Below are 20,002 nucleotides of genomic sequence, written 5' to 3'. Positions count from 1 at the left end.
TAATTAAACTTCATTGTAATTTTTATTAGTGAAAATTAGCCAGTATTTAAAATCTGAAAATGAGTATGTTATTATAGCAACAGGTTTCAAACTAAGCATGTGAGGAAAGCTTTTGTTTTTTCTGCCCCTGAGGTCCTAGTACCCTGTGAGGCTCTCCAGAGTCAACAAGTAGCCAGTGCTTCCCTTCCTCCTCCCATCCACTTTTCTCTCTCTGCCTCTCCCTTGTTCCTTTTGTTATCTCTTCCTTCTTTATCTTTCATTGCTTCACTTTCCCTATTTTAACAGATGATAATGAAATTGCCATCTTTCTATTCCATAGAAACACAAGCTAACCGAGGTAGACATCTCACATCCATGGTGGGGACGGTGGGCACGGGAAAAGGGGGGCAGAAATGAATTTCAAATATTTAAATAGTTACTACTTTGCTTTCATTTTTGAAAAAAAATCCAGTTTTCTATGTGACAAATAGAATAAGATCCATGCCAGATGTTATGCTTTAGAAAATCAAACCAAGCTGATATCATAGAAGCTCAAAATTTGTCAAAACAAACTAATTCAAAGCAACAGCTGTCTGATTTCTATTAAAATATTGCAATTCAGTTCTCAGCTAAAATGCTACTGGGTAGAAAATAGCCCGGAGACCTTTTTGGGTGCTTCCAAATTAAAACTGCCTTCTATGATGTTTCTTCAAAATGGAAATTTCCATTCATATCTTATTTAGTTAAAATAACAAGCTGTCTGGCCGGTTGTTAGGGTGGTGGCTAGTATTTTTGCTGAGCTTCAGTTTTCCTAGTCTATCACATATGTTTGGTGTTTGGGTGAAAAAATACATACAAGAATAGCTCTCTACTTTTCCCTCCCACCTTCTTTTTTTGTTATAAACACTCTCCTGTCTGCTCTTCTCTCTGTAGTGGGGATGCATGTAAGGCCACATACTTGTATATTTAAAAAGTACAACTTTATGTTTCTGTACTAACTTCCATCATAAGCCCCATTCTGTTTGATGGTCAGAAACTTAAGAACATTAAGAGTTGTGCCCTTTCCAAGCTGTGTAAGTCCTCAGCAGTTCCCCAGTGTAGGCATTTTGTCATTTCTTCAGGCAGGTGTGTGCTGGGTTCACCCTGGTTTCTGTGTGTAGGGCTCTGTGTGCAGGCCTGCGGTTCTCTCATTTTTCTACATCTTTGGAAGCCCTGCCTTCTCGGAGAACCCGTGTGTTATCCAGACTGCACAGAGCCCAGATCTCCTGGGAATCTGCTAGGCAAGGGGCCCGAGTCCCTTCCCTGTCAGTCAGCTCGGTGTCCCACTCGTTAATCTTCTTGTCCTTAGAGGGCCTTTATTTTTGGAAATAAAGGGCAGGAGGGTGGGGAAAAGCTCCCTAGCAAGGCAGAACAGATTTGCTGCCTGTTTGGAGGGAGGAACAGGAATGGGAATATGAGGGAAGAAAGTAGAAATTAACAGCTCACAAATTACCTTGTCTGGTTGCATTTTTAGTAATAATAATCACTTGGTTTTTTAATTTATAGAACTCGATCCTCCCACAAACTTTCGTCCATTTGGTATAACACATTCTGGAGGGGTCTTGACCTGGATGCCCCCCTCCGCTCAGATTGATGGCTACATCCTCACCTACCAGTTCCCCAATGGTACCCTGAAGGTACTGAATCTTCTTTTCTCTTGGTGCCTCTCTGTGAAGCATCTGACTTGGAAAAGTCAGCTTGACTGCTGGCCAGCTGGCAACCTGCTGATCAATCAGTTGATCCTTATTGATCACCTGCTACGTACAAGGGACAGTGCTAAGTACAGTCATTTGTGACCACTGTGGTCTCATTAAGGACTGCCCTTTGTGCCTGCTCCTACTGGCCACATTTACTGGCCTATTTACTGGTCACATATCTGCGCTTTTAAAAAATTATTATTATTGTCTGTTTTCCCTAATAAATACAAGCTCCATGAGCAAGGAATTTTGTCTGTTTTGTTTATTTTTGTATCTAAAGTACTTAGGGTCGTGCTTAGCACATGGTAGGTGCTTATTTTGAGCGTATATCACCCCCTCGAATCTGAAGGCCAGCAAATGTGTAAAACTTGCCCAGATGGAAAATTGTCATTCTTTCTTCTTGGTAAGGAAGAAAGAAAGTGGTAGGAAAAACAGGAAGGGAACTTTATTCCTGATTGCAATTAATGCTCTGGCTGTCTACAAATAGTCCTGTACTTATAGAGGAAGTAAGACAGATTCAAAAGGATGTACTGAAATACCAATTATTTCTGTCTCTCAGATATCAATGGCCAGGTTTTGGGCCCTCTTTTAGTGTTTCTTTAGACCAACATTGTCTCCTTGTTGGTGCTGGTAATGGCTATAGTCTATGCTATAGTACGTATCTGAAAGCAAGCATCCCTGGAAAGACTAACTGTGCTCCCCAAGTGGCAGTGCATGGGGTGATGTCTCAGCTAGTGCTTCTAATAGGATTGAATCTCTGTGACACAGGCCACCAGAGAAGTGACTGGGGCCTATGGGGCTTCTGAGCTGCTACTGGGCACTAGGAGAGCATCTATCAGTAGCCCCAGGGAATGCTGTTTGCAGCTAGGGTGCTGGGGGAATCGTACACTGATCACTGTTTCTCTACTTACTATCTCTTTTGTTTGGTAGGAGGTGAAGCTTGGAAGAGGCCAAGAGAGGTTTGAGTTGCAAGGCCTTTCACAGGGCATCACCTACCCTGCTTCCCTGGTTGCTTTTAAGGGTGATCAGCAGAGCAGGAGTGTATCCACCTCCCTTTCCACAGGTACCTTGGAATCCTGTCACTAGGATGATAGTGCGGTAGCAGCTGAGTGGGAGAGAGGTCAGGGAGGAGCAAATGCATATTCAGCTGTGGACTTCTCCTCTGGGGAATTGAAAATGGGGTGATGGGTTCAAAACAAATCTACCCACAGCAAGAAGCACAGAAGGGAGTGAAATAGAGCATTCCTTTGTGGAATGGTTTGGAGAAAGAAGAGCTATGAATTTGATCTTGGTTCTGGTGCATTTGCAGAGTTTGATGAGAGCAGAGCGAGGGAGAAAAAAAGATGTGAGTCAAGATTTAGAAGAAGAAAGATAATGAGGGTTATGAAATAATTTCCAAACAAAATAAATTGCCTTAAAATGTAGAGTCCTTGCCAGGGGTTTAGTTCAGTGGCACAAGTGCTTGCCTGGCAAGTGTAAGGTTGTGAGTTCAATCCCCAGTATAAAAAACAAAGCAAAACAAAGTAGAGGCCTTAAAGAAAGAAATAATTCTTTTCTTCCTTGCATTTCTTCTAACAACACTGCCCTTCTGCTTGGCTCCCAGTGGATGCCCGTTTTCCACACCCCTCGGATTGCAGTCAAGTTCAGCAGAACAGCGATGCCGCCAGTGGGCTCTACACCATCTACCTGAACGGTGATGTCAGCCGGCCCCTGGAGGTGTACTGTGACATGGACACGGATGGAGGCGGCTGGATTGTGAGTCCTGCAAAGCCCAGGGGAGCTCCATGAAACACCTTGTTTCTCTGCCCAAAGTGCTGGTCACAGCTGCCCCTGGAGCACTTGGCGGGGGCGTATACTTGTTTAGCCACGAGAGAGAGGATCTTTGGTTACTTGCAGCTGTTTTGAGAGAGTGTAAGGTTAGAGCCATAGAACAGATGTGATTAAATCAGGATTAAATAGTCTTGTGGGTTTATCATCATCCAATAATGTGCTATATGTATTTATTATCTAAATTGTACCGACCTCAAAGCATTTTGAAAAACATGACCTTCATATGATAGCTTTAGCTAAGCAAGACAGTATTTTCTTTTACAGATAGAGAAAATGAGCCTCACAAAGAAAAATACCTTGTTTAAGTCAAACAAATTAATGACAAAGCTGGGTCTTGATTTTAGGCCTCCGGGCTCCTAACTCATTGGTTTTTCCAATGGGTCATCTAAGATAAAACATGACAAGCTCTTTAGGGGCTTGGTTCTCCAAACTGGAGCCTGTTATCCAGGTTCTGGGCCTTGATTCCAACAAGACAGAAACAAAGCCTTTTGGGCTTTGATTTGAAAGACTTAACACCTGAAAAAGGGAAGCTTGGGCAGTGTCCTGATGGTTCCTGTTCTTGTGGAGGTTTTGTTCTCTTGGGTCATCGTCTGCTTAAACCACATGGCACCCTCTCTGATTGCATGTTGATCCAATTATATGATGAGCTCCCTTTGAAGTCTGCGATCTGATCCTTCCATCTCCCACATCCCGCTTCTCTCTGTGTTCAGACTGATAGAAGCCCTTGATGTCCCAAGCCAGCATGCAGCCCTCACCTGCTGTGCATGTACAACTCATGGTGGGAGAGAGAAAGCGTGATACGATGCTCAGACTACATTCATTTACACATTCACTCATGGGTCTGGGAAATGAGACACTTGAGCAGCCATGGGTAAAATGATACCATCTGATGAGCAGCGGTGGAGCAAAGTTATTAACTGCACAGTGGCATCTGATGGCTGAAAGGCAGTCTGGATTGGATGGAGAAATTCCTGATTGATTTCTAAAATAACTGAACAGAATGCAATGTGGGAGGTCTTCCAGCTGACCAGACCCATAGGGTTGTACCTGCTGCTTTTCATCAGCACCATTGTAACATTTTGGGCTCTTCAGGCCTGAAGCCCAATTTCCTGGCATTGTGTTTGTAATTGACCATTGGCAGGACATTTGTACTGTCTACTATGGTCTTTTTGAAAGCCAAGCTCACACAGGAAAAGGGATGTTTGTCTAGAGTAGCTTTTAGCAAACAGCTATGTCAGTCTGTCTGGCTGAGAAGTCCATGAATTTTTGCACAGATATTTATTGAGCACCTGCTATGTATCAGGTATTGTTTTATATGCTTAAAATGCAGCAATGAAAGAATCAGACTAAAACCTCTGCTCTTAAGGAGCTTGTCTTCTGATCCTGCCCCTGAAAATGACCTTGGCCCAACACAAAGTCAGTTCTAGAAATACGAAAGCACTCTTCAATGTAACCAACACCAGTCACCCACTGCACTCCACTCCAACCCTTATTTTCTAGTCCAGATTCCTGAAAATAATCCATAAGACTCTATGGTGTTTTCTTCCAAGCTGCAGAAGTCATGTGGAGTCTGAAAACTTTGTCACCACATATTGTACTGACAGTTTTCATGTGTTTTAGGTTTTGTGTCACTGAATGACAACCTAGATCACTCTACTTCTTTTGAACTTTTAAAATTCTTTTAAGGAAATTCTTCTCCACACCAGGCAGCGGGAACCCTGGTTGGTGAACAGGCCAGACAATCTCTGCCCTGAGGTAACAGAGGCTGCTGGTGGGAAGCTGGAAAGAACATCAGGGAACACTTAAAGGTCTCAAATGTTTCCAGCTTTGTTTTCTGTCTTGGAAGTCTGCAAGATTGTACTTAGGGGCTCTTTCCACCAGTCTTTAAATGCATTTTTGATTTTTTTCTTTTTGATTGAGTCATTTAAGACATTAAGTTACTGAGTGTAATGACAACTCTGGAGAACAGAACCAGACATAAGGAATTTTCCCCTCCTTTTCAGACTTATTTGCTAAGGAGATCTTGTTATTCCAAAATAGTTATTATAATGTTTTCACTCAGAATGAGAGTGAACTAGATTCTGAGTGAAGGCTGCCTGCTTATGATGTAGAAATAATCTCTATAGGCTAGTTCATTTGAATTTGATATAATCAAGAGCAAACTAACATTTATTGAGATACAATAACAACTGTATTTGTGCTGGACTCGGGACTAAATATTTTATGGGTTATTCTGATTAATGACCTTGTTGATAACTCACTTTCAGTCCATGACAGAGGAGCAACTATCATCTTGGTCTGATAATTTTAAAAAGTAGTTTCCCAAGGTTGACGACCTTGCCCAAGGACACAGCTAGTCAGTCTGGCTCTGGTCTAAACAATGAAGGAGGGGAACCAGAAGCTGCTTGCCTGGCCAAGCTGCAGTATTGTTTTAAAGAATCAACTGGAAAGCCCTTATCAAGCTTGGGCATTATGTTTATTGATCAGTGATAAAGACCAAATGCCATTGTAATGCAACTGTCCTTGGAAGGGCAGGATTGGATGTGAACCTGACCTCCTAGGAATGTGACTTGACACAGTGGGTGTAGAAGCAAACGTAGGTCCCACATCTACCCTAGGATTCCATGGTACATTGTACAAGGAGAGGCCTGGGAGGGTGTTGGCATAGGCATCTTGCTAGGAAACAAACATATCTTCTAGGTCTTAAGAAACGGTGTTTGGGAACTAGGCTTGGTAGAGTTGGTATTTTCAAAGTGTCTGAGAGATGAGATGTGTGTTACCCTTGCTTTAGCCACTAAGTAGCTGTATGACTCCAGCTACTTGCTTTTTCTGACCTTCACATCTGCAAAATGGCACCATGCACCCTTGCCCAGAGCAAACACTCAACAGGTGCTCAATAAATGAGTAAACCAGTGAAGAAGGATGGAAGCTACCAGAGCCCTGGGAAGTCAGTGTTAATGCAGTGTGTGATTGTATGCTGTGGTCATTCCTAAGTTCTGTTGTTCAGCTCTTTCCCATTTGTAGGACATTTTCACAGGACATGTGCCATCTCATTTGGCCTTTCCAGCAGCTCTGTGTGGTACAGCCCTCTTTCCCACTTCTATCCCTGTTTTATAATGAGTTGGCAGAAGGTCAGGAGCAGAAATGCCTGACTCACCTCCCCTCTGCCAGGGACAGGCTATGGCTGACCCAGAGCCTGGAACCTGTCCCTACTTATCAGTGCCTTAGTTCAGCCCTTACTGGCCCTGGGAGCCTGCAGCGGTGCTTCAGGAGGAGTTGAAGGGGAGCGCCCATGTGAGGTATCAGCGCTGCTGCAAGATAACCTGTCCTCAGCTCCCTCTAACTCTTCCCAGAGAAAAACATGAAGAATGCACAAATATGAGAAGGTTTCCTTTAACAGGTTCAGGATAGCGTGTTTTACTGCAAGGCACCTGCTGTGAAGCCTGGTGGAAAGCAGAGAGATTAGATTTTGTGCTGGGGCTTAGGATTGAATGAAAATGGAGGAAAATTGACAGAAAGAGGCAATTTTGGCTTTTGGTTAGTGATAATCATTTCTGAGGTTAGCTAGGATGGCTTTTAGCTTGGTTCTGAAGGTCAAGTGGAATTATATATGATCAAATCCAGTAGTGCACAGAGGTGGATTTAGGTTTCATATACTTTTAAATTTACTTTATATAAAAGAATCCAATTTACTCTGATGGGAACTGCCCTTCTCCAAATAGAGGAATTTTTGTGAAAAAGCCATTTCTGCCAGTATCCAACTCCATCTCATTTCACACTCTCTTCTGCCCTGTCTCTCACCTGTACAGCCCTGGTAAAGCCAATGAAGAGCCCTGTCACTGCGGTCCTTTGATGCCCTGTTCCCCACCGTGTCAAGAGTATGTGGCACCACAAACCATTATTTCTCTGTGGCTTTGTGAGCCAATATTTTCCTAGCTTTCTTTTCATATTTCCAGCTACTTTCCTGTCTTTAATGAAATAATTCTTCCCCATGAGGCTGTTACACATTAGCGGTCCTTGAGGCTTGATCCCAGGCCATTTTCTCCCTTTAGTTCCTATTTTCTTCCTGCACGGCCTCCGCTGTTCACAGGACTTCTCTTTCCCCGATGTCCCAGTGGGTCTCTGGTCATTAGGATGGAATGGGTATGTTGCAGTAGCAAACCACCCCCATGTTTTAGTGGCCTAACAATGAGCCTTTTGCTCATGTGTGCAGTGTCCTCTGAAGGTTTGGCAGACACTTCTAAGTGGTGACTCAGGGACTCAGGCTGCTTCTACCTTGTGGTTCTGTCATTTCGACATTTGGCCTTCAACATGGTACCATGGCACAGGGTGGTAGAAGATAACACGGGTCTCCCACCCACTCTCCTATGCTCCCGTGTGTAGCCTTTTGGTTAGAGATTCCACAGCTCCACCTGAACTGCGAGGGGAATTGAAAAGGACTAGAATTTTCTAAGACGCATAATCACTTTAAAGTGTAGCTTAGACTTCTCTTTAGGACTCTAGCTCTTACACTCAGCTGCTTGTGGGACAGCTGCATGCCTCAGAAGTATCTCACACTGCATTTCCAGAGGAGCTCACCGTGTACTCATAAACCTGTTCTGCCTCAGGATCTCCCCTCTAGGTGAAGAGTTTAGTGATAGTCACCCAGTTCTCCAAGCCAGAACCATCAGAATCACTCTTGCCTTTCTCTTCTCTTCCTTCAGTCTCACATTCTATTACCATGACTGTCAGTTTTACTTTCGGTCCACCGTTGTCTCTCCTCAGGGCACCTTCACGTGGACTGTCCTCTCTCACCAGTCCACTGCAGTGATCTCCTAACTGACTGTCCGTCTTCTACTCTTGCCCTGGCCAGTCCCTTCTCTGCACTGCAGTTAGACAGAGCTGAGCATGCGTGATACTCTTCCTGCAGCTCTCAGTCGCTTCCTCAGGCGAGCTTTCCTGGCTCCTTGACCAGGTTCTCCTAGTTATTTCTCTCACACTCCTCTTGCACAGCACTTACTGTTTTAATTGCATGTTTGGTTGTTTAATTCATGTTTGTGTCATTTGCTGGACAGTTAGCTCTGTGAAGTGAAGGGACATTTTTGGTTTTTTAGTTTTGCATATCATCTTGCATAGTGCCTACTACATAACAGATGTTCAATGAATATTTGTTGGATGAACTTTGTTCTCCATAAATTTATATACTTGCTACATTAGGAATTAAGTGAACTAAAAGATGATTCCCACTTTCAAACTATATAAAGTGGAAGAAGGAAGACAACATATAAATACAATGTACCTCAGTTGAGTTGAATAGATGTTCAAGGTTATGAGTCAGAGCTAGCGAAAGTCTGGAATGTCTTGTCCTACCCAAGCCACCACTGGCAACTGTAACACCCCTTCCCTGAGTTTTTCTGTGCTCCTAATTGAAGTTTCTTGAGGGAAGGAATCTTCTTTGTTGTAAATTACACGTTTTAGTACCTAGCATGCTTCTTTGTAGCTCAGAAATTCTTATTAATATTGTAGACAAATATGGTGAAACTACCTACATAGAAATTAGACTCGTTTCTGAACAGGAACGATGTGGTGCTGCGGAGGAAGTCACTCTGTGGGAAGCGTCAGTCCTTCCTAACTGTTGATATCACCTTCAGACACACAGATATGGTCCACCTTTCACTCCGTTCTCTCTGTATAGAGTGTCGTGATAAACCATCTGCATCCCTTTTCAGGTCTTCCAGAGACGGAACACCGGGCAGCTGGATTTCTTCAAGCGTTGGCGGAGCTATGTGGAAGGCTTTGGGGACCTTAAGCAGGAATTCTGGCTTGGTATGGTTTCTGAGCATCAAAAGTGGAATGTGTGTGGATAATTTCCTCCTTGACAAAGTGGTCACGCAGCTCAACGAGAGGTCCAGCTGACAGGGACATGCTGTGTGGGTGATCCCCTGCCAGTGGGAAGGTTCTCATGAGTTCTGGAGTTGTTAAGAAGTAGAACTACTCCAGGTGGCTTTTGTGTTGTGTGTAAACTCTGCAAAATCTCTTGGAGCCTGAAATTCTTCCAAATAGTAGAAAAAAAGTTGTCTGCTTTGATTCTGGGCTCTTACAGGAGGGATATTCTAGAGTCCCTGAAATTCTGATGGTAATACCAGGTTTTACAGGCAATTACACTTTCCCCCTTCTCCCTGTTCTCCTCTGGAGCAGATGTTCACGGAGAGTGAGACAGCCAAAAGCATCAGTTGGGAATTGCAAAATTTAAAAAATCATAATATGAACACTCTGTGTCTAATGGAGTAGAAGATGTTTGTGGTTTGTTTGGTACAAAATCTCCTCAGGGATCTGAGAACAAGTATTGATCTGTTGTCTGCTTGTGAGATGTGTGAACAATAAGAATCACTTTTGTTTTAGAGACACAGAGCTGATGGACAGATTAACCCCATGATTTTTTCCATCCCCCAACTATGCTCTTTCACATGAGTCCTTAATATGACTGTGCCAAAAAAAATAATAGAGTGAGAAAATTCGTCCTTTCCCCCCAAAGAAAAAGTGTCAGAAAGGCCCTTTACTGGGAGAAAACATAAAGGCTAGGATGGCTTTTGGCTTTGAAAGTCTCAGATGCAAATGGAGAGGCTCATACACATGGGTTGGTTGGTGTGCCAGTCACTTTACTTATTTTTGGGACACAATATATGACACCAACAAATTAAAGGTGAAAAGATTATGATGGCTAATAGTTTGTAGAAGTTTCAGGCCATAGTTGACTGACTCCAAGGCAGGCAGCGGGGCCAGGCAAAGGAGAACAGCCCGTGGCATGTCAGCAGGAAGCAGAGTACCATGAAGGGAGGAGGAGGAGGGAGAGAGACCCTCCCAGGCCATGCCCCCAGTGACTCACCTCTCACCAGGCTTCACTCCAGAATCGCCGTTAGTTAAGACATCGGTGGAGTAATCCACTGATGAAGGTCACACCCCCTTGATCTAATCACCTCCAAAAGCTCCACCTGTGAGCACAGGAGGCTTTGAGGGGGGCATCTATATAGAAACCATAAATGGTCACTAGAACTCCATTCTGTATTTTTAGGACTGGACAAGCTACACAATCTCACTAGCAGCACTCCTACCCGGTATGAGGTCAGAGTGGATTTACAGACTTCCAATGAATCTGCCTATGCTGTGTATGATTTTTTCCAAGTGGCTTCCCCCAAGGAGCGATATAAGCTAACAGTTGGGAAATACAGAGGCACAGCAGGTAAGAGTGTTTCCTTCCTGTTAACGGTCTCCTGCTCTCTGTTGTCCAAGGATTGTTTCACTAGGTGCCATGGATGCGGGTGGGGCTGGAATAGCATTCTATGGAGAAGAATTGTTCTTGACAGTTGGGATCCTGCCTTCCGCAGGGCGCTGGGGGTGAACATAGATGTTAAGGCAATCCTTGACCTTCATGCATCTGGAACTCTTGTACCCACTTCAGATAAAACCCTTTTTCTTATACTTCCTCAGTTGAAGCTGTTGGAATTAGCTGACGAAAATTAGCCTTTCTCATGATTTCCTGGTACATTCAGCCTCTCAAGGGCTTTGGTCCTGTGGCTGTTGTCTGCACAGCAGTGTGTGTGTATGCTATTATTTAAGAATTTTGTGGTACTTTGTTATAAATAAAGACAGAAAAATGAAAGTGCAAACAAGAAGGATAGGTCTCATTAACTTAAAACAACTGTAATAACCCAGAAAAGAGTCGTTCAGCTCAAAGCAGAGAATCGTTAGCCCTGATTAGCTGCTTGCTGCATTTTAGCCATTGATATGTTTATTGGTGACAGATAGGAACAAAACTAAGTAATTTAATGGGAATGCTGGAATTATACCTGTAAATATTTCATTTCAAAGAGGAGAAATGGTTATTGCTTAATACTAATATTTAAAATCTATATTTATGGTTTTTAAGCTAAGTAAGTCTGTTCTTTGGTTTTTGTGTTTCGCACTTTAGTGTAGCTATGTTGAAAGGTGTCACCAGCCAAATGGACACAGCAAAAATATCAGGTGACTTTCAGAGAGTCAACCAAGTGGCGAGGCCAGTGAGGAGCTAAGGAGGGGGAGAGCAGGTGCCCTGAGGATTGGTGTGGACGGAAGAAGCTTCCTGCGGGCAGCGGCTGGAGCAGCTCAGGGGGACGGACTGAACAGAGGTGGGAGGAAGGGAGGGGCCCTGAGCGAGAGCAAGCACTGGGCTGAGCCACGGGTATTACAGTGTAGTCTTACAGGACTTCTTAACATTGTCTGCACCCTCCTGTGGGCAGGCAACTGTGAATTTCTTCGAGATCTATCATCCATTTAAAAAAAAAAATCACATGAATCTTGCTCGTCTTTCCCTATGCCTAGCAAAGAGCCTGACACAGAGAAAATGAGCTGAAAAAACGAAATTTCTAGCAGGACTTTTTAACATAATCTCACAAGTGTGTAATGTCTCACAGGGTAGTTCCCGAGACCCAAAAGGTTCCCCCAGGGTTGGTGGGGGAGTGAGTTTGGTGAAGGGGTGAGGGAGGAAGGGTGGTCACTTACCAGAGCCTGAGGAGTTTAGGCCACATAGAACTGTCCGAGGATTCCAGGCAGGGTTTGGGTGGGGAAAAGTGTGCAAGAACCGTTGGTTTATGTCTTGCAGGACTAAGTCCATCTGTACCCCATCTCTAAATAAGATCGGACTGCATCAGCTTCCTGATGGGTCCTCGGCACCCAACCCAGTTGCTTTTACACTATTGGGGCCTCCTGCTCGGGTCTCAGTCTACACAGAGCCTCTCTGGTCATCCCCATGTGTCCAGTACTCTCTCTCTGTTCTTGCCACGGCCATGGGCCTCAGCTTTTTCTCCTCACCTGGAGTCCCTGCCTTCACAGGTGCCATTTGTTGGTCCATTGATCCCTGGACAACCCGTTGGCCCCTGTTCCCCACTTCTCTCCTCCACACACAGCATCCCATACCTCTTGGGGACCTTATTCAGGCCTGTCCTCTCAGGCTGTCCCTTCTGCTTTCCTAGAACATTAAAATTTGCCTTTTCTGGGCCTGTTTAACATAATCCAGCAAATGAACTGATGCTAATGGGAAAGCGAATGAAAGGGAGTCTGTGTTATTTGGGGATTAATGTGATTTTCCTCCCAGGTACTCTATTTGCATTTTAGCTGTGATTAGGGGATAATTCCCATTCTAAAGTTGTCCAGGGCAACAGTGCCAGTCAGTGGAGGATATATTTTTTTAATAGGTAGTCTGGGGAGACTTTCAAGTCTCAGCATTTAGGCGGCAATCTGGTCTTCCTGTGCATATGATCATTCCCACCTTTAAAGTCTGAATTAGGCTGGGGGAGCAATAGAGTTTTAGCTTTCCTTGTATATGCTGATGGGTCCGCGAGGAGAGCTTTCAAATTTAGGAAGCTTCTGGCTTCTCTTGTCCTAAATTAGGAAGCCCTATATAGAGGAAAGGCATTTAAACAGAAGGTGAATACTTTGATTTCTCTGTTCACGTGCTGCCTCTCTTCCCTTCGGACTTGGTTAGAGCTCTACTGAGAACTGAGAGAGTTGCAGTCTCAGAGGAAATGTGTGGTTCAAGGCTTTTCCCCTCCTCAGACTGTCTGGGGGGCCTCAGATCCAAAAATCCATTATTCCCTCATGAAGAATGAACTGCAGGGATGAAATGCTGTAAATTTTCTTATTTTAAGCTTTGGAGTGGGCAAAGAGGCTGTTGGATACTCTCTACCTTCAACATACTATTCATCTGTTTAGAGAAGAAAATAGAAACATAGATAGACATTCAGAGTAGTGCCGAATGATTTCATTCCTTACAGCTGATTTCAACTTCCGAATGTCTGGGGCTCAGCTGTACCCGGGTTCGGGGATGGGTCCAGACTCTTGGAATCTGTACCAGCAACGAGTGGGCCGGGGCCACTCGAATGCCAGTCCATTCCTTGTTTTGAAGTAACTTTTTAAACCCTGGCACAAGAGAAAGGGGAAAAATAACTTAATGGTTATGTGTATAAAAGGGAAAGCCAGAAATGTCACATCACTCTTTTTTTTTTTTTTTTTTTTTTTTGGTCTTTTTTCCTTTTTATTGGTACCAGGGATCAAACTCATGACTGCCTGCTTGCAAGGCAGGCACTTATGCTGCTGAGCTAAATCCCCAGCCCCGTGTCACATCACTCTTGCTTGCTTTCTCCTGATCCCAACCCAGACATACGGTCTTAGGGTGTATGCAACTTGTGGACATATGATGGTTGGTAATGGCTTTTCCTGGTCTGAGGTGGTAGCTGCCCGGGTCATCCTTTCTGTCCCATGAAATGCTGAAGGAGGAGAATTGGGCTCAGAGTGAAATTTGGATGACATGGTTGATGACTGGCCCAGTGACCCTACCTTGAACTGGGGTTCAGACCTTTTATGTCCTCCATCAGCTTCTCCAGCCTGCACCTGAGAAGTTCCAGCCCCTCACCAAAGACATTCGGAATCACTCTCGAATTATCTCCAATGCTGTGCTTTTTCCTAAAACTCCGAGGAGGGAGGAAGTCCGAGCACCATGGGCTTGACTGTTTTATTTTACTTCATTTGACTTAGGGAAATTAGCTTCCTAAATCAGAATGCTGTCTTCACTAGCCCCTGATGACCCGACTAAAGTTATTTTCTTATTCACGAGTATCCTCACTGTCTACATTCTGAACGTTAGAATGGCTTCAGTTTCTAGAAGGCAGAAAAATCTACCTGCTGAAAAAAATTCCATATAGACTTAAACCTGATTCACCCATCTTTGGCCCAGTGCCCAAGGTTAGATAACCAAACCCCGTTTTTAAGAAAGCCTCTGCCTGTCCTTCGAATCAGCCCTGGGAGTTCTGTGTGCAAGTAATGTAAGCGGTACTCATTCAAAGCATGTTACTAAGGGAGCCCGTGTGTGCTGTTTCAAGCTGTAGTTAACTACGTGCATGAGTCTGGAGGGAGGAGGGAACGCACCTTTCTTCAGCTGGGAACAATGATGGGGCGGAGCTATTTTGCTGTCCTAGTGAAGAGGCCTCTCTGCCTCTGTTCTTGCCTTTGCTGGGTGAGGCAGAAAGTGCTGTTGTCTGAATTTGCAGAGCTGGCGGGGAAAACCAGGACACAAGGTGCTATCAGCTCTGTCGCAGTGCTGGGGACAGAATCCAGCTCAGGCCCTTGCTAAGCATGCAGCTGACCACTGAGCTACATCTTCTTCCCTTAGCAACCCCTTATGGTCCTGCCCACTCACCCCAATTAAGCTTTGAGAGCACTTTTGCATTGCCAGAACCTAATGTGGTGCTGGTCCTCTGAGGGTAAATATTCTCTGCATAGGAAAATGAATGATGCAGGAGCCTGTATCAGCGTGGTCATAAGAGCTGGCCCATGCAGATGGCAGGGCCCAGGCTGTGTGTAGTTTCTGGTTCTGTAAGTGTGGGATGAATCCTAGAATGTGCATTCCTAACACATTCTCAGGGGCTGCTGAAGGCCTCACTTGGAGGTTGGTTGTTAGAGATGGGTTTCGTTTCCTCTCATAATTAAAGCCTTTGTTGAAATAAGGGAGCCATAGGATACTTGGTACTCGGAAAGAACCTTGGTCTTGGAATCTGAGGGGTCAGAGTTGAGTTCTGGGCTCTCGTTTGTGGACTATGGGATCTTGACAAGTCATAAAGTCCACTCCCTGTGAATTTATTTCTTCATGTGATCAAGAGCCACTCTGCCCACTTCTCAGAATCAGATGAGAACGTGGGCGTGAAGATTATCCATGGACTCAGAGGTTAGGTGTAATGGAATTATCACTATAGCAGGAGCAGAATTTGCTTAATCCTGTGATTGATGTGAGCCCTTAGTACATTTTATGAGCTGAAAAAGCAAGTAAACTTGTAACAGGATGACAAATACAGGAAAATGGGTGCGACACAGGTAAAATAAGGTAGATCCCAGACCGGATGTAATGAAGCACTGAATTGTGCATGTATCCTTGGAAAGGCCCTGCAAGTTCCATTGTGTGTGCATATGTGTGTGCACGTGTGCATTTGTGTGGAGAGGGTGGCGGGAAGAGCAGTGAGAACCCTCCTCAGTATGGAGTGCAGTTAGGCCTTGAGGGATGGTTAGGGTTTGGCCAGTGGAAGGCAGAATGAAGACCTGTTGGAGGCGAACCTTTCCTTTCTGCAAGTAGAGGGTGCCTGATGGGGACTGAGACCCAAGCTTGTGCAGAGGGGCCGCCAGGGGACAATCCTACAATGCGAGGAGGAGTCATTTACCTCTTGCGTGCAGATGAGAAGATGAAAATAGGAGTTTGAATTTCAGAGGGGTTGGCGGGCAAGAAATTGGGGAGGAAGCCACTGGATTCACATGGGCCCACAGAGGTGAGATGAGACGGAGGCCAGCAGCCGTGATAGGGTGTGTGAGTTACCTGAGAAAGAAAGATTGGATAAAGATACAAAGGGCTTGTGGAACATGGCACTGGGGTTTCAAGACTGGGTGGCAGGGACTAGGGTCACTGTGGCAGAGACAGGAAGACAGAGAGCAGTTATGTTGTGCAAGGGGTGGTCAGACATTTGACATTATGTGACTAGAGACTGTGGAGCCTACAACCATAAAAGCTGTGATGGGCACTGGAGAAACAGGCCTGGACATGGGGTGACAGGCTGAGAACCTGCTCATCTGTGTTGTTTTCTCATTTTGAGAGTGGTGACCATCTGTGATGTAGAATGGGCTGAGTCCTTGGCATTTTCGTGCCCAGATGTTTCCTGCTGGGTCCTCTTTCAGGCCAGACCGTGATCACGTGCTCAATGACTACTCAGGGGCTCTGGTCTCCCCTCTTCTCTCCTGCAGGGGACGCTCTTACATACCACAATGGATGGAAGTTTACGACTTTTGACAGAGACAATGACATCGCCCTCAGCAACTGTGCCCTGACGCATCACGGGGGCTGGTGGTACAAGAACTGCCATTTGGCCAACCCCAATGGCAAATACGGGGAGACCAAGCACAGTGAGGTACGTGATGGGCAAATGTCTGCTCTGTCTCAGGCTCTGTCCACATTCAGCTTCCACAGTGACTCCTGCAGGCTAGTCTGCTGGCCCGCTTTTTTTAAGGCTCCCAGTCAGGCCACTGCCTGCTGTACAGTCCAGGGCTGCACACTTTTTTTAGTGGCAGGATGGTGGGAAGGTCGGGTTGTCCCCACTGTGGACTCACTGTGGCGTGAGCCATACACCATTTCATGTTAGAGTTCACCCAGGATGCTGTCATGGCTTGGGCTGCCATAACAAAACACTGCAGAGAGGGTCGCTTGAATGAGTTTTAGGGGCTGGAAAGTCCAAGATCAGACTGACAGCAGATTGGATTCTTGTGAGGACAGGGTGGGTGGTGGGTGGTGGGTAGTAGGGAGAGAGAAGTCCTGACCTTATCCTCTTCTAATAAGGACACTGAGCTCATGCTTAAGTCCTCCCCATCAAGCTCACTAACTACCTGCTAAAAGCCTCCTCCTCTTACTATTACATTGTGGGTTAGAGCTTCCACTTGTGAATCCTGGGTGAACACAAACATTCAGTCCATAGCAGGTACTTCGTAGTACTTTCTAGTTGCTCTCCTCATTAATCCAGAGCATTTTTTCAAGTCCTTTGATCACCAGGAGAGTGAAGTCCTCCACTTTAGCTCAGAGCCTTCCTTAGATCCACTGTGCCCAAAGACACCCGGAGTCTGCCTAGAGCACCATGCTAGCTCTGTCTGTGTCAGGAGTGTGCAGGGCTGGGAGCCTGAGAGGGCTTCTCTCCCCTCTCTTGCTCAGATGCCTTCCTACTGGCAGTGTCTTACACTTCCATGACCCTCGCGGGTTATCTTGACTCTTTGCCAGGTACTGGAGCCTCCTGCTTGCCTCCTGAAAACTGCATCTTGGCTCCTAATTATCCTTAATCCCTGCCCTCCCTAACCTGGGAGTCCTGATTCTGGGTTTCTACCTGCACCTCCCAGGTCCTGACCTTAGCTTTCAGAAAGCCCCTTTCCCCAGAACTTGCCCCATACCAATGTGACTGCCAACATCAGCACATGGAAAGTCTGGGGACATTTTCACTACTTCCATCCTCATCAGCTCCTTATGTGCTTTTCAAATGGAAGAGAAATTTGTACCCACCCACCCCCCAAGACAAGGAAGGTGGCCCATCAATATGGTGGCAGTAGGGACGGGCTCAGAGAAGCCTGCCATCAGAGATCAGATATTTGAAATGAGCAGCCAGCAAGCCCTAAACCATCCCCATATTTGCTAATAAAAGACATTCATCTGTTTAATGTGTTTTTCACAGTCTGCAAGGCATTTAGCTTCTTGTTTATTATTTACCTCACAAATTAAAATACATAAAATTGGTCACTTGGGCTCTTTATTGGCCAGGTTGCAAGGTTATTAAGTGAATTAAATATTATTGCACTCACCAGTCAAAAGACATAAAATGAAATTTAGTTTTCGGCAGGCTGTTTGTTACCCGAGAGCTAACACCTAAACAGTCTAAATTGAAAATGATTGTACACAATTGGCCAATTAATATGTTTATTTTTGCCTTTAACTTTTGCGAAAGTAAAGAGTGAGGCGAACCTAGTTTGCACGTGTCTGGCCGGGCTGACCCGGTGTTAGCTCTGTGCCTGCCGGGCCTCACCCACATCCTGGACTGAAAGCCTCACTGTCCTGCAGCGGCCTGGCCTCTGTCCTCTCTGCCTGTCTAACCGAAGATGCCAGCAGAGGGCGTGTGCTCTTAACTCTGGTCCTCACCTTCCGGATCACAACGCCAGGGACCCCCTTGCACCTCCTTTCTGTGCTCAGGGGAAAGGAAATGGATTGACTACCAAAGAATGATTCTTTAGTTCTGAAAGCCACTCTCCCTTCTTCCCAACTGCATCTTCTTGATGTTGACTTTTTTTTTCTTTTTTTTTGCGTAGGGAGTGAACTGGAAGCCATGGAAAGGACATGAATTCTCCATCCCTTATGTGGAAATGAAAATTCGCCCTCATGGCTACGGCAGTGAGCGTTTCCGCGGCAGAAAGAAGCGGACTTTGGGAGGAAAGCCAAGAATGTTCTGATGGCCTGTCCAACAATCTTTGCAGGAGACGAGACCAGTTGGAGTCAGGGGTGCGAAAGTTTGGGGCCGGTGGGTGGCGGCGGCTGGGGAACGGAAGGTTGGAGGATGCTCAGAGCCTCTGGTTTCTGAGATTGCTGGGTAACCCACAGAACGAGTGAGGTCAGCGCGCTTCAAATCCCACAGGGTCCTTCCCTGTCACCTGCAGTTTTGCCCATCACCGCTGGGGGGCCAGCGAGTCAGCACCGTCCTAGTTGTAGTCTGTAGGGTGAACAGACCGTTTTGGAACGTCAAGATTTTTTCGGCCCATTTTTGGTACCAGATATACTGGATTAGGATAGAAAAGTGAATCTTCCAGGACCTCACGGATTGGCAGACTCTAGGAACTGGTGCACACATATGCATTTAAAATCTCTGCTAATACAAATCTTTCTAGAAAGGCACCAGACAGAGGTTCCAGCTGCAGAGTCAGGGCTAGGATGACTTGTTGAATGTTGCCTCCCATTCCCTGTGGGTTTTCAGGGAGAAAGTGTAAATCCCACTCCCTTTTAATTGCTGGTGTTATGAGGAAGAACAGAGAGAGTAAAAAGGGGCCAACATGTGCTTACATTTAGCTGGGTTCTGACAGTCTCCAGCATGCTGGAAACCAAAGCTCCATTTTACTGCTATTTTTAACAGTCCCCTTAGATCCATTTGCATAATCATCTTCACAGATCTGCATACGTTGTAAATAAAGTCTCACTCATTTCAGTTTAAACAATTTGACTGTTTGAAACACTAGTTTCTCCCCAAGACTCTCCCCTGACTCTCTTTCACCCCTAGCAGGCCCTCAGCCTCCCTCTTTTCCGGGCTCCCCACACTGCTGGACCCGAGTTTCCAGGCAGTGGGGCACTGAGAGGCTTAGTCTTTGACTGGATGCTGGGCAAGTCAGATCCTTTTTCTTATTTCTTATCATTTTGGAAGGTTTTCTGTAGCCAACTCAGTGACCGTTAAAGTAACTTAAATTCCTATTCAAGAAAATAAAACACTTGGTTAAAAAAAGAAAGAAAAATCTCTTGCCTTGTGTTATTTTCCCCACATAAGTGCACTTGAATTCTAAGTTTAACCTAAGCACAAGTGAAGTACAGTTTGTGTGCTCGTGGAATCCGGTGGGCTCTGGTCTCCCCGCTGTGTGATGGCGAATGGGGACATCTGAAGAGCAGAAGAGGTGCGTGAGCAGGAAGGACGGTGAATGTTCTAGAAGCCCTTGAGCCCTGCCAGGCTGGGGTGTAGGGCATTGTCTAGCTTTCACCAGGTTTTAGCCTCTGGGGAAATGCCAAGCCATATTCCTACAAGCAGTTTGGTCTCCCTGTTACATTTTCAGTGTGCTTCTCTCTCCCTTTCCCAAGACTTCCCAGACCGACACAATCAACGAGGCCACTGCGGCTGCTG

General features: G+C 45.4%; 1 protein-coding gene across 1 annotated transcript in view; it reads left to right on the top strand.

Annotated features, from left to right (window-relative positions):
• The window catches only part of Tnn (tenascin N), a 64,300-nt gene extending 44,298 nt beyond the window's left edge, over positions 1 to 20,002 (top strand). Inside the window, exons 16-22 of the mRNA XM_063240188.1 lie at positions 1,525 to 1,655; positions 2,646 to 2,778; positions 3,319 to 3,470; positions 9,254 to 9,350; positions 10,597 to 10,764; positions 16,341 to 16,504; positions 18,435 to 20,002. Coding sequence (XP_063096258.1) covers positions 1,525 to 1,655; positions 2,646 to 2,778; positions 3,319 to 3,470; positions 9,254 to 9,350; positions 10,597 to 10,764; positions 16,341 to 16,504; positions 18,435 to 18,575 — 986 coding nt within the window. The 3' untranslated portion in view covers positions 18,576 to 20,002. The remainder of the gene's footprint in view (positions 1 to 1,524; positions 1,656 to 2,645; positions 2,779 to 3,318; positions 3,471 to 9,253; positions 9,351 to 10,596; positions 10,765 to 16,340; positions 16,505 to 18,434) is intronic.

The sequence above is a fragment of the Cavia porcellus genome, unplaced genomic scaffold (assembly GCF_034190915.1).
Source record: "Cavia porcellus strain 051 isolate PalLab524CR breed Dunkin Hartley unplaced genomic scaffold, mCavPor4.1 scaffold_29, whole genome shotgun sequence".
NCBI classification, from domain to species: Eukaryota; Metazoa; Chordata; class Mammalia; order Rodentia; family Caviidae; genus Cavia; species Cavia porcellus.
Note: the sequence above shows the minus strand (reverse complement) of the source record. Positions and strands in the feature narration are given on the sequence as shown.